This window comes from Myotis daubentonii, chromosome 6, assembly GCF_963259705.1.
Source record: "Myotis daubentonii chromosome 6, mMyoDau2.1, whole genome shotgun sequence".
NCBI classification, from domain to species: Eukaryota; Metazoa; Chordata; class Mammalia; order Chiroptera; family Vespertilionidae; genus Myotis; species Myotis daubentonii.
The window spans coordinates 43,401,435-43,415,800 of record NC_081845.1 but is presented as its reverse complement, the minus strand read 5'-3'; the positions used below and the strand labels follow the sequence as shown (position 1 = coordinate 43,415,800).

The window sequence follows — 14,366 nt, the reverse complement described above, 5'->3', positions numbered from 1 at the left end:
CACAATTATTTTATGCGTAGTCTGTTTAAAAACAGAAAACATAGGATGTAGAGATTTAATTCTATAAAATACCTTTTTTCATTATTATCCTAAATAATAAAAGCCTCGTATGCTCAGTGTCTAGTCAGCCATTCAACCAATCAAAGCATGATATGCTAATGATATGCTAAGGACGCTCAATTGCTCACTATGACATGCACTGACCAACAGGAGGCAGACGCTCCAACCAGTAAGTTAGCTTGCTGCTGAGGTCTGGCCAATTGGGACTGAGCGAGACTGGCCGAGCACACCCTGGAGCCTTCCCGTAACCCCTCACCAGCTGGCCAATTTCCCACGTCCCACTCCAGACCCAATGGTGCACCGGTGGGTTGTCCCTCAGCCTGGCCTGTGCCTTTTTGCAATCCAGGACCCCTCAGGGGATGTGCGAGAGCCGGTTTTGGTCCAATCCCACAGGCCTGGCCAAGGGATCACATTGGTGCACAAATCTGTACACTGGGCCTCTAGTTAGAAATAACGAATTTGCTTGAATTTTAACATATTAACCAGCTTTCATGAATTTCTATGCACTTGTATGGCCTTATTAAAAATTAGTAAAAGGAATGTACTTTTTCTTACTGAACCAACATTGAAAAGAAATAAAACAAAAGAAACAACTGTTTTGATAATACTAAGCATTATGTATCATATTCCCCAGTGCTTTCACACATTGTCTCCTCATGGCTTCCGTATTGAAAGTCAAACTCCCTAGCTTAGCAGACACTTCAGGATCTGTCTCTGTCCAACACTGTAGTTTTACCTTTTGCTTCCCCCCAGTTGGAATTTTCTTCTCTAGCTGCACTAACATACTTTCCATTTTCCAAAGTCATCTAGTTTTTCAAAACCTCTTCCATTTGACTTGAGCAAACCCAATGTATTTTTATACCTAGCTGATTTCAGGTACTATCATCATTCCAAAAAATATTCTCTCCTTTAGAAAAAGTTGGGAAGGTATTTCTGACATTTCAAACCACATCCATCAATAAGCCTAGATACCTTATCTCTGTGAGGCCTATGCATATCTCCATTTTCCCTTAGCATGTTATTTTATTGCATGTCATATTTGTTGGTTTCTGCATGTGAGTGCCTCTCTCCCAAATGGACTCTTAGTTCCTGTAGGATAATGACCTAATTTTTTGGTTTGTACTCCAAGGTATCAAGTAGTTCCTGTCAGCATAAGATCTATTTATATCTATCTGTCTGTCTATCTGTCTATTTATCTGTCTATCTATCTATCTATCTATCTATCCATCAACTAACTAATCTTTCTATTGACTTGAATTAATAATCAAGCTGAATCCAGTGACATATTTAAAAAAAACTACAATAAAGAATAAAAATGAACTGTTTTTATATAATTCAAAGAATTAAGCTTAGCAAATAAATAATTATGGGTTTATTAGAGTGACCCATATTTTTATTGTGATAAATTAGGTTCTTGGACTCAATTTTCTTCATTTTTCTTGGAAAAAATTATTTATTTGGGCTATAGAGTTTAAGATCTTACTTAATTTATCAGAGTTAGTCAGAAAATATTCCTAGATTTTATTATAAGTTATGCTTGATGGTATATAGAAATTCACAGTTTATTTATACTTACAACTGTGCCTAAAACCTAACTTTTTAAATTAAAAAAAGATTGTAAACATGTGTGGAATTATTCCTTTGCTCTAATAAATACTTATTGAGAGCCAAGCATGTAATGAATTATGCTTTGCATATTTAAAGTAAGAAAGGATTCACCATTTAGTTCCAAAGTGTTTTGCTATCTATTTTCTCATTCTCCTTTTTCTTTCTTTTTTCTTCAGTCTATAATATTCTAGTACTTTTTAAAAGAACAAATACAATTTTTTGATCTAAGTAAGTTGGCAGATATAATATACACAGAGTTTAGTTGAATATGAACATTATGGAAGTTGATGACCATAACTTTTTATATTCCAAGTTGTTTGATAATTATGAATAGTATATGACTACATCGTTTTAAAATGAGGACAGGTTAAAACTGAATACAGAAACTGTATGCTGAAAGAAATAGTCCTTAAAAATTTCAAAAACTCTAAATTGCATTCCTTTCAGATAACCACAAGATGGTGTCTTCCAATTTTTATAGTAATTAAGGGTTTTTATTTTGATGCAGATATTAATGCCACAGTGATACCTTGATTTTTATTTATTCAGACTTTTTAAATAAATACATATTTATTTTTCTAATTTTTCTAAAGTGTCAATTGACCATTTGGAAAGATACTCAAAAAGTCTTCCTTTTCTGAAGTATCTGACGTGTGCATTTTTTATTGATTGTCTTTTTTCCTTACTTTTTTGCTGATTTTAAAAACATTACTAGTTAAGGTTCATTCAGTAAGCCATCCAAGAATCTGATGTACATCTGAAGCAGTTATCAGTCCATTTCAACTTGCAGGTCCTGCTTCTCCCTTCTAACTGAAGAAAGCAGCCGAATATGCAAACCTATGTTTTCTCTGGTATTATTTATGATAATATATTGGTTTTATAAGCATGAATTAGAAGTAAATGTAATAATTTGAATTTTTATAAAAATATTTTATGACATAACCATGATTTATTAATTTGCTTAAAATTACTGTTTCTTAAATATTTGAATGTGTCCTTTTAAAAAAGGTATACATAATTCTGCCTTCTTTTGATTTCCAGCAATAACAGTAATATAACATACATTTTAACTTTTTGTTTTTGTCTGATTTGTATACAGAAATATTTTCCCATGTAACTGAAAATAGATTTGCCTATGCAAATTGTTTCCATTGAACATATTAAACACAAATCTCTGAGTTTCTTGACATGAACTAAAACTTAACAAAAATATTCTTTTTTTATTACATTTAAACAAAGTGTAGTATGTCTGAGAAATAAAAAATAAGAATTATTGCTCAGATACTGAATTTGTAACTTATGTGCCCTGTATTGGACACATATATTTATTCTAATTTTCTTCTAAAATGATTTATGTGGATTTTAAGAACTACTAAAATTTATGTTTATCAGTATATAGTCCATTTTAGTCAATATAGTTATTTTTATTATAGAACACTGGTAGAACAAATCCAAGGTATCTCTAAATAATGGTATTTTTCCAGTCTCTGAAAGTTCAAAACATTTTTGAGGGCCCATAGAATGTTCTTCAGTCTATAATTGAATAACAAATGTAAAAGGCATAGAAGAACAAGTGAATGAAACAACGCAATTTTGGAATTTTAAGGATAAATTAGAAGGGTTTAGTTTAAACCTGGATCCTGGGTGAAAGTTTATTCACAAGGGAAACATTTTTCAAAGTTGGCTGAATTTGTATTTCATGGAACCAGAAGGATGAAAACAGATTGTTCACTGATGCTTATACACAAATTGCTTTCAGAAAGTTGAAATATTATTTCTAACAGGAACAATGTTTTTTTAAAAAAAGTCATTTATTGAATAAGATATAGGAATGCAAACACTGCTATAAATCATTGTAAAGAATTATAAAGTGCCAAATAAATTTTCAATAATGTAAAATTTATCTATAGAGCATGTTGCTATTCAGATGTTAAAAGATGTAAATAAACTTTGGATAAATATTCCATTTTGTATTCTTTTATGTTATTGCCTTTCTCTGCAAGCAGATCATCTCTCAGTTTCCATTAATGACCCATATGAGGGATAAGTGGATGGCTTTTAAAAATGTTTTTACATGTAAATATAAAATCACACTTTAAAATGAGATGCCAATCTTTGTTTTACTCTATAAACTACTTTATGCGGGCAAAAGGATCTTTAAGACATTTCTTCAAATGACTATAAATGATGTGTTAAAATTAAAATTGAAGCTTGACAGGTAATAATTTTATTTCCTTATTTTTATAAACCACTTTAGAGCTTTTAATATTTTCTTGGGTATGAAGTGATCATGACAACTGTGTAAATATCCATATTGTTCAGATAAAGATAAGTATCTCAGGGGTGAAGAATATTTCCCAAGGTCAAAATGCCTCATCTAACACTATTTATGCTATATCATACTCACAAAATCAAGAGTGAATACTTAACTATTTCTCTTAATAGTTTTCCTTTCTGAAGTTGCATTGATAAAATGTGTGGAGTTTGATTTTGATTTAGTTAAACAGATTGTGGGCTTTAGTCATAAGCATAGTTATTTCATTTTCTTATTCTTAAGGATGAATTTTAAAATGAAAAAGACTTGTAATCATTTCTCAACTTTATGTAACCTTGGATAAAATTACTTAACTTCTCTATATGTCTTTTTAATAAATAAATAAATAAATAAATAAATAAATAAATAAATAGACTATAAATATACCATAAATAAAATGTTTTAATAATTAAGATAAGTAATTTATATAGGTGGAGGTTTTTTGCAAGTGTCTGACAGATATTGTTATATTTATTATTATTTACAAAACTGATACATTTAGCTTGCTGGGCCTTCAGAAAAGAGAGCTCTCCTATAATAAAGCATTAGTTAAGTTGGATGTTTTATATATATATTATTGAAAAACTTTATCATTATGACTACCAGCAAAAATGTGATGATTAACATTGCTTTTTCTTAAAATGCATTTCATAGCTGTATTGACTAAAGTGGTGTTGAAACTTGTCTGAACTTATTTATTGATTTTTCCAGCTTAAGTAGGGGACATGTACAAATGTATAATGATGCTTCATTTTTCTCTGTCTCATTATATTTGCAAAAAGCATATAAAGATATTTGGTAACTGTTTTTGTAAGAGTCAAGGTTTCTGAGAATATTTTAATCTTTAGCTATGTTTATCATTGTAAAATAATCCAGGCAAAAGCATAGATGCTTTAGCATTTTATTAATTGGGTGGGGGGTGGGGAAGAACCACATATTTCTTTTTGCCCCATGATTTTTTCTCTGACTTATTATTTAGCATTCAAAACATTAAAGTTATTAAGAACAGACTCCAGGTAAAAGGCTCAGCTAAAATTCAGTTCACTGTTAATGAGGCAGGCTAATATAATGAAGCATTCATAGAGTGGAAGTCAAGGGAACGGCGCTCCTCGTTTAGCTTTGATATCAGTTATGTGCATAACCTTAGATAGATAACTTGACTTCTTGAGTTTTAGTTTCTCTACCTGTAAAGTTCCAGTGATTAAGCAACACAATCATTAAGGAACCTACATGTAAAGTTTTGTCTGACTGCTGCACAGCTTATTTAAATAATATAATTTTTTCAGAAAGATGGCTGCTATAAAACTGAATATCGAGATCAAAGTTGCTATATATATATATATATATATATATATATATATATATACATATATATGTATATATATATAATTTTTTGACATGAATGCTTTAACTAGTCATTTTTCATCTCTCATTGCTTCACTATTGCATTTATACAGCCCTAGGTCCATTCGTTCATTATTTTGATATATAGCATTAGCTATTTGATATTCTTAAAAGAATGCCAATTAGAAAGTATAAGTCGAAAGCAAGAGTCACATTAAATTACATTTATTTTATTCATTTACTACACCAATATTATATAAAATATTGTATATTACATTATATATACTTTTCACCTCATTTTCATGGTTTAGTTATTTATAATGTGAGATCATTTATGCAGAATTCTGATTTGTCTTTACTACATGTGATATGGACTTCTTGGGCAAATGGCCTACAGCATCAGAAATTAATTTGAAAATTGTCTAAAATGGATTAGATATCTATAATCAGTAACATATAATTTATATATATGTATTTTAATATATTTTACTGATTTCAGAGCAGAAGGGAGAGGGAGAGAGATATAGAAACTTCAAAGATGAGAGATAATCATTGATCAGCTGCCTCCTGCATGTCCCCCACTGGGGATCGCCTGGCAACCCTGGCACATGCCCTGACCTGGAATTGAACAGTGACCTCCTGGTCCATAGGTCAACGCTCAACCACTGAGCCAAGCTGACCGGTCATTAACATATAATTGAAACAACAAAGGCAAAACCAATTTGGTTGGTATATGCTAGTTTATATTCAAACACTGAGCTGCACAGTCTAAAAGAAGCAGCTTGAAGATGTCTTGATAGAGCTTTAAATAGGAACTGTATGCAAAAATGGGTAATGTTTTTCTAAATTAAAATACCATGTAGTTAATTTTAAACTATCAAAATATAGACTAGTAAGACATACAATAGAGTTTCTGTCTTAAAAATATAAATGTAGACTTGATAGTAGTTTATAATATTTTATGGTTATTTCTAATTTGGGTGATTAGTGACTACATATATTCAACGTGAAAGTGATGAATTTAAGTATAAAAAATCAAACTGGTTGCTTTCCGTCAGTGGCTGTTTTTCAAAAAGACATTCCTAAATATAAAGATCTTAGCTTAAAAAATGTAGTTTAGGTTAGTGTTCAGTGTGGGGCATATTTACAATTACATTTCTAATATTCAAACATTGATGTGCTTCTCTAAGTGCTGTCACATCTGTTATCATATAAGCATATCTATAAATTATATAGTTAAGTTATTAAGAATAAATTATTCTATAACACCAATAATGACATTATTTAGAACAGTTATCTGCAGACTATTTGTTGTCTTATTATACTCAAAACTAGATATCTTTCAAAACAAGAAATGCAAATATAGTCAAATCAAAACTGTTAAGGTTTCCAGACCTTCGTTGTTTTAAGAACGAGAGATGTGTAAATACAGGTTGCCTCATTAATTACAATGAATTTTATAATGACTTTTACTAATTTAATTGCGATTACCTGCTAACAGCTCAAAGATGTAAATTTTCATTTTCAGGAATCTTCTATTTGGTTAGTGCCACCCTACCATCCAGACACTGTTTAGTAAATTTTGAAACTTACTAAAAGAGGTTTTTAATAATGGTTAGTATCCTTGTGCCTTTCTTTTTTCTTTTTGTAGTCTGTTATATTAATGTGGAGAAACATTTTTGTTGTTTTCACCCTAAGAATGTTACTTATTTAATGACACAATTTATGTGTTTCCATCCCTAAGAAATGATTTGAAAAGCAAAATAGTTTTCTTTCTCATCCTCTCCACCCCCTTTATGCTTTCTTCTTCCCTTTCTCCTGCTCCCTCTGATTCTGTTTTTTCTCCTTTTCTCCTTCTTCCTTCTGGTTTGCTATAACCCAAGTGCTCGTGGGTTCTTTAAAACCTATTTCATAGTTTAATAAAAATACATTTAAAAGTTCCAATTATTATATGAAGTAGGAAAGACAATTTGTCTCTATTAAATGACATTAGAACTCTAAAAATAAGAAATAGTAATTTTTTTGAACATACATACAGCACAAGAAAATTAATATATGTCACAATCATCTCTACAATCTCAACTTTAGATTTTTATATAAATCAAGATATGGAATTTTTATTCTAAAGCTTTAAAAAAAAGATAATAATATGTGTTTGCCCTAGTTCCACAAGTAAACAGTACTTTATGATATTATTTAATTCACTATATTGATTCCAAACTCTTGCTTAAATGTAAAGGTTTTTATAGTTTTTGTGAAGGATTAGAAATAGTCTATCAGTGAGAACACCTATTATATCACGTGACCTTATTAGTAACCTAAGATAAAACTATTTTTACATATAGTTACATTAATACATTTTAAAAAGTGCTGGCAAAATTCAGCTGATTAACAGAAAAATTCATAAAACTGGTAAAATAACATATAATCAAGTCTATTGATTGATTGATTAAAATTTTTACTTTCTGATGACTTTGTAAATAGGTAAAGCCTAAAAATGGTCATGGTCAAGTTACAAATTTACAATTTTCAGAGTTTCTAAATTTGTAACTATAATTTACTTAAGGTAATTTTAAATGATAAATGATGAGATTTTCTTTTATCTTTTAAATTATAAAAGATAAAAGGTTCAAACTTTGGGGCCAGGCGTTTTACCTGCATTTTATATTATTCAACATCATAAATTTTATATTACATAAAATTTATTTTAAATAACTTTATGTCTTTATTTGTGGTCTGACATTACATATAGGGTGCTAATACATTTTATTTCTTAACTTACTAGAAAAATATGTGAAATTCCATGGTTGAATGAGTGTTTACATTTATAAGATTTTTTTTCTAAGAAAATAAATTGTTGAGATCACCCTCTTTGTATGGACAAAAATTAATTAATATATCTACTCTCTATATTTTTGAAACTAATGTAATCAAACTGCCTAAAAGCCAAGTTTGCCAAGAAGAGGGTGTTATCAATTATGTAACATTCAGGACATTTATTACTTTCAAATGAAGCCTTATTTTAAACAATTCAAAGTTATTCACATCCTATAGTATTTTTAAGTGTCATTGGCATAAAGTTCTGACCTTGTTATATCATCTAATCAATTCTTCTGTTAAATGTTTCAACAGAGAACCAAGATTAAGTTACCTCAAGACTTTGTATTCCTTCCCCTTTTGGAGTCAGATTTTTCCATTTCTACAGTGTTGTCATCATCACCATCTTCATCATCATTGTCATCATGTCCTTAATAAATACATCTAATAGTAGGTATAAAGCAACAAGAAACACTATGTCCACATAATGGCTGACAGATGCCCTAAATCTTTTAATAGAAATATAATTTATGGATTTCAGAAGTGCATAATTTAACTTGATAAAAGAGCATGGCAGTAAATCTATTAGTTAATGGGGAATTCATGTTTAGCAACATCATCCATTGTGAGTACTAATAAATTGATACTTTTACTATTTAATGTTATTAAATAAATACCAAAATTTTACCTGATTAAATAGCTTATATACATTACATTTCACTAAGCTTCTAAAAATGTTTTTTTAAGCAATTTAATTAGAAACATTAGTTAAATAAGAAAGTATTAGGATCATATGTAGCTATTCTTAATTCAGTCAACGTTTAAAGAACATGTGTGTACAATCAGTACCATAAGAACTTGATCTCTCTTCTCTTTACCATTCACTGAGAGGGATACAGAGAAGACTTAGAGGCCAGATGGGAAAACATTATAATGAGTTAAAAAGGGGGCAAAACTAAATTGAGTGAAAATAATGACCCTGGTCACTTGGAAAATGATTCCCTGATAAGTGAAAATTTGAGTAAAGGATAAAATCGGATTGATGTGAAGGAATAAAGTACATGGCAAGGTACCAGAGCAAAGAAGAGGAAAGGAGAAAAACTTTGGAAGTCCAAGCAGAGAGGTTGTGTGTAGAGAAAAAAGAAATGGGGGAGGGAGCAGAAAGAAGCAAAGCTGAATCATAGACTGCATGATGCTAAAAATAGGATCTTTGGATTCTACCTGTTCCTTGGACAAGAAGATGCTATTAATAACTGATGTTTGAAAAATAGATTATTCTAGTAATTGTGAGCCTTTGGGGAAGGAATCGGCTAAAGATCTTGGAAGACTACTAAGGAAGCTAATCAGGAACCCATAAAAGAAAAGTGAGGATATAGACAGGAATGGACAAGAAGGTACCAGAATCAAAAGTTACAAAATTGGTTATCAGGATACCTTGCTGGAGTCTCCATTGTAAGCTGCGGAAAGTGACTTTCCTCTCTCTGAATCAATTTTCTCTGTTAGATAAAGGCCTACTTTAATTAAAACATTAGTTTGTCACAAAAGATTATATGTGCAAAATATCTTAAACCTCAGAAACATATGTAGTATTAAATATTTTTATTCTCTATTCTTTTGGAATTAGCCTAAGTTGATAAACAGCAAAGAAACAAAACAAATAAAAAACAAACAAACAAACAAACAAGTCATCATATGCATATTTGATTAGGCTTGTTTTGTTATGTTTTCATATCACTTTCTGGAACTGTGTTAATTTTTCATACTTGTTCACATTTTTTATTGTTTTCCACATTTTAATTTTCACACAGAAAGAACCTCAGTCTCAGCCCATCTGAATTTCAACTACAATATATAACTGTTTTATGAATCTTATTTATATGTAGCTAACATGTGTATCTCAATTAGATGGGGAGGGAGACTAATAAAATTTTGTTGCACAGATATGAGTTTGTAATAGGAATTTTGAGGAGCTTGTAATAATGAGCCCCATATATATTATTTTTATAGCAAATCTATTGCTAATGGGATGAGAATTTAAAAATATTTATAGGGTCACTTTTTTCTGCATGGGATAAATTATTTATCGACTCTCAGTTGTCAAGCTGATGATGACAAAAAAAAAAGTAAATGTATTTTCATGGATTTTTAATGTGCTACAATTTGTTATTTCATATATTTGTTTGCAATCATCATCAATAGTTTTATAGGCCTAATCCCAAAAATGTATAATGAATACCAGAAGTTATTTTCCATATTTTTATGTCTTTGTCAGTGTTATATTTTTGTTCTGTTTTGAGATGCATAATGAAAAATCTATGTTTAAAGAAAATTTTCATTATCTCATGTTGTGATCTAAAAAGTAGTACATTTCTTCTATTTTTAAATATCAAGAATGGATTTCTGGTTATTAATTTGTATATATGTATTTATATTTAAATTTTAAGGTGGATATATATATATATATAGATAGATATATCAATATAGACATATCTATATAGATATATTTTGATCCTAATTAATTTTACATCTATAAAGCTTTACATCTGCTTTATATGCATTCCAGTTGGTAGTTCCTTTCACTATCAGGTGGAGATTTTCTTTAAACTAGTCCACTTTTATAAAATATTATTAATTATCATGTGTTGTCTATTAAAAGTGTGGCAATTGTTCTAACCTTTATATTGAACTATTTCAAACCTTCAAGGCTGGTTATGTTGAAAGTCTGTTGAGAATTATTTTAGTTTGTCTCTGGACAGTGACCGTTTATCGGTTTGGTAATATTTCATTTTCTGTTTGTTCTGTAGAGGTCCTTCTGTAGCGCCATGGTAGAAGAGCTGAGGATGTCCCTGAAGTGCCAGCGACGGTTAAAACACAAGCCACAGGCCCCTGTTATTGTGAAAACAGAAGAAGTCATCAACATGCACACATTTAACGACAGAAGGTTGCCAGGTAAAGAAACCATGGCATAAAGCTGGGAGGCCAAACACCCAAGCACAAACTGTCGTCTTTTTTCCAAACAATTTAGCGAGAATGTTTCCTGTGGAAATATGCAACCTGTGCAAAATAAAAATGAGTTACCTCATGCCGCTGTGTCTATGAACTAGAGACTCTGTGATCTAAGCAGTTGCAATGATCAGACTTGATTTACAAGCATCATGGACCAACCAAGTTACACGGGGTTATACTGTTTATCATGGGTTCCTCCCTTCTTCTGAGTGAATGTTACACGCGCATTCTGTGACTGGTTCCAAATGCAGTCCAGTAGGAAATTACAGGTTCTTTTTGAAGCCCAACTGTTGCCAGGAGATGGAATGTCAATGCCCCAAAGGTAACCAGTAAAACTGTCAATAAAAATACTTGGAATCAGAAAAAACAAAACAAAACCACAACAACAACCTGTAGCATTACAAGAAACAGTATGGTCTTCTGAACATTCAGATAATAGAGGTGGTGATGTTATTAGACCCCAACAACTCAGTACAATGATCATCTGAATAGACAATATGTGTTTATAGGATGTGTGAAAAAATGTAACACAAAACAAATCTGAATTTCATGGCAAGTGGAATATAAAACATATCTTCATCAGTGTTTTTCTTTCTTTTTTAACAGTCTGTGTCACTGATTGAGATAGAAATGTCAATTACCAAGGCAATAATGTTTTTCCTTAAAGTCACCTGCAGGTGATTTAACATGTAACTCTACTGGATCCCTATCTATCTACCTATCCCCACCCCACCCAACTTCACACCAAGAATAAAAAGCAACAGTTGGTTCAGAGATTCTGAATTGAAAAGAATAATATTTTGCAATCTTTGTCTTACGTTATAAAAGAGGGCTGGGTATTGATAGTTATGTGGAAAATGAAGCTTCCATTTTAACATTCAGATATTTCATCCAAACCCTAGTTTCTGCTATAAATGAACTTGATGGAGCCTGGGCAGACCTCGGTGAAAGGAAAAAGGGGACTGGTCATCTGTAGAAAAGTATGTGCGGAGAACTTTGAAGTGGACTGCATTTATCAATACAGTCACAGTGTTAAATGAACAAAATTCTTGAGCAGTTTTTTTTCCAAAAAATGTTCAGGTTTATTTGTGGAAATGCAAGATTTCTATGAAAATAGTTTTTGTATGGAAATTTTTGTAATACTTTTTATCAACAAAATAAGAACACGTGTTCCTGTCAGGGGTGTGATGTCAAGCATGAATGGTAGTGCGTGTGCACCACCAACGTTTGGTGAAAACTATTTTTATCAAGAAAAAAGGAATCATAGAAGAGAAATATTTTCAAGTTAGATAATATAAAAGTTAGGTGCACTACCACCACTGCTTACCATGCCACACCCCTGGTTTCCATGAGGCTGATAACATATTGTAATGAACAATTGTGTGTAAAATGGTAAAAGACACAGACTTCTTGACAACATTGTGATAACAGTTGAGTGCACACAGTTTGCTGTTTGAATCCAATGCACAAAATTTAAAAAAATCATTAAAATTATGTCCATTTTACGTTCAGCTTTGACTTTCATTTTTCTTTTGTACATATAAATGAATGCACAATATATTCATTGCATTGAGAGAAGTATACTTCCTGAATCTTTCTAGGTCTTCAAGGATGGCCTCATCCCAACTACCTAGAGGAAAGAAGAGAAAAGGTTGGATGATGAGATTTAGGATGTAATTGTTAGGCTTAGGATAATATTTAAATGAGAAAAATAGAAGTTCTAGAGGCAACAGTAATTCACCTTACCTCTTTTATGAATGGTTAGTTACTATGTTTATAGGTTAGGTGGGGCTATATAATGATTACTGATATTATATTTGAAGTTGTACTGATGTCCAATTTAAGACCTCCTTGTGCATTGATAAATCAATATAGTTCAGCAAAGGGAGAGGACATGATAGGCTCAATTTCAACAATTAGTAATAATGTGTGTGTGGTTTAGATGTTATCATTTTAACAAAGCTCTTATATTTAAATCACAAGTTATAACATATGGTTTACTAAAATGTCCACTATAACTAGAGCACCTGACCAAAAGAAAATTCTGTGATGTATTTTTTAAACTCAAAAAAAATTGCAAAACCAAATTGCTAATATCTAAATAAATTAGAAATTAAATGTCTAAGCGTTTTCAAAATTTCTAGTGTTAGGGGCATTTTAAATTAAAATTATATTTTGATAATAATTTTCCCCAAAATTTAGTTTTAGAGAGTTACACAATTCACTGTTAAAAATCTTATATTTTTAGTGGTAAATAACATACAACAAAATTTCATAAAAGTGTTCAGATTTTGGAGAATATTAAGCTTTTTACCAATCAGATACTAATCAGGTTTTAAAGCACTTTTTAGTTTTAATTATTTATTATATTGAACAATTTTAATGTCAGTAAATGACAATTATTTTTAAGTAGGAAATAATTAGATTTTTGGTAAAATTTGGCAATCATTGGAAGCATTAAATTTAAAAAATTGAAAAGTTTAATAAACCTGCTATATTTTAACTATAAAGATAATTTTAAATATATAAACAATGTACAATATTTAATTTTATCCATTTCCTAAAAGGTTTCTATATTATTGCCAAAACAGATATTTACCTACTCACTAGTGATTATACATTCATGAGATACTATTCTTAATAAAATCTAGATTACTTTAAAAATAATTTCAATCAATGAAAAAAAAGTCTCCTCTCTCTAGGAAGATAGTATATTAGAGTAAACATTACTCTGTAGTGTAACACTCAAATTATAAGAAAGAAAGGAGAGAACAATTGTACTAGTCAACAATATAACCTGATGACTCCAGGTAATCAGTGGGTAATCATATCCCACAAATAACTCTAATTAGAATGGAACACTAGAGAGATATATTCACATATACCCAAACTAGAAAACCCTAACCAGCTAAGTGACCCTAACAGCTATGAGAATATCTAGGAGAGATATTCACATATTTACAACTAAATTACTGTGACCAGTATGGGAATATATTACTAAATTACTAAGTACTAAAGGGATATATTCTATTTTACAAATATAAAAAATTCACAAGTATAGTTTATTAGTTATAATATCTCAAATATTTTGAACATCATATTTTAAAAATAAGTTTTTTATAATTGAATGGATTTATGTACTAAACACTAATGATTTATATGTATTTCTTCAGTTTAACAACACTTTTATTCTGCTGTCATAAAAAATTATTAGTTT

The 14,366-nt window shown here is 30.3% G+C and overlaps 1 protein-coding gene across 6 annotated transcripts in view; it reads left to right on the top strand.

Annotated features, from left to right (window-relative positions):
- Window positions 1-12,660, top strand: part of GRIK2 (glutamate ionotropic receptor kainate type subunit 2) — a 567,703-nt gene extending 555,043 nt beyond the window's left edge. For 3 of the 6 annotated variants that reach the window (XM_059700852.1, XM_059700851.1, XM_059700850.1), the window contains exon 17: window positions 10,948-12,660. In XM_059700852.1, the coding sequence (XP_059556835.1) occupies window positions 10,948-11,112 (165 nt within the window). In that variant the 3' untranslated portion in view covers window positions 11,113-12,660. Of the gene's footprint in view, window positions 1-6,854; window positions 6,941-8,458; window positions 8,598-10,947 lie in introns of all 6 variants that reach the window. The other 3 variants (XM_059700856.1, XM_059700853.1, XM_059700854.1) reach the window with 3 other exon arrangements.
- The last annotated feature ends 1,706 nt before the right edge of the window (window positions 12,661-14,366 follow it).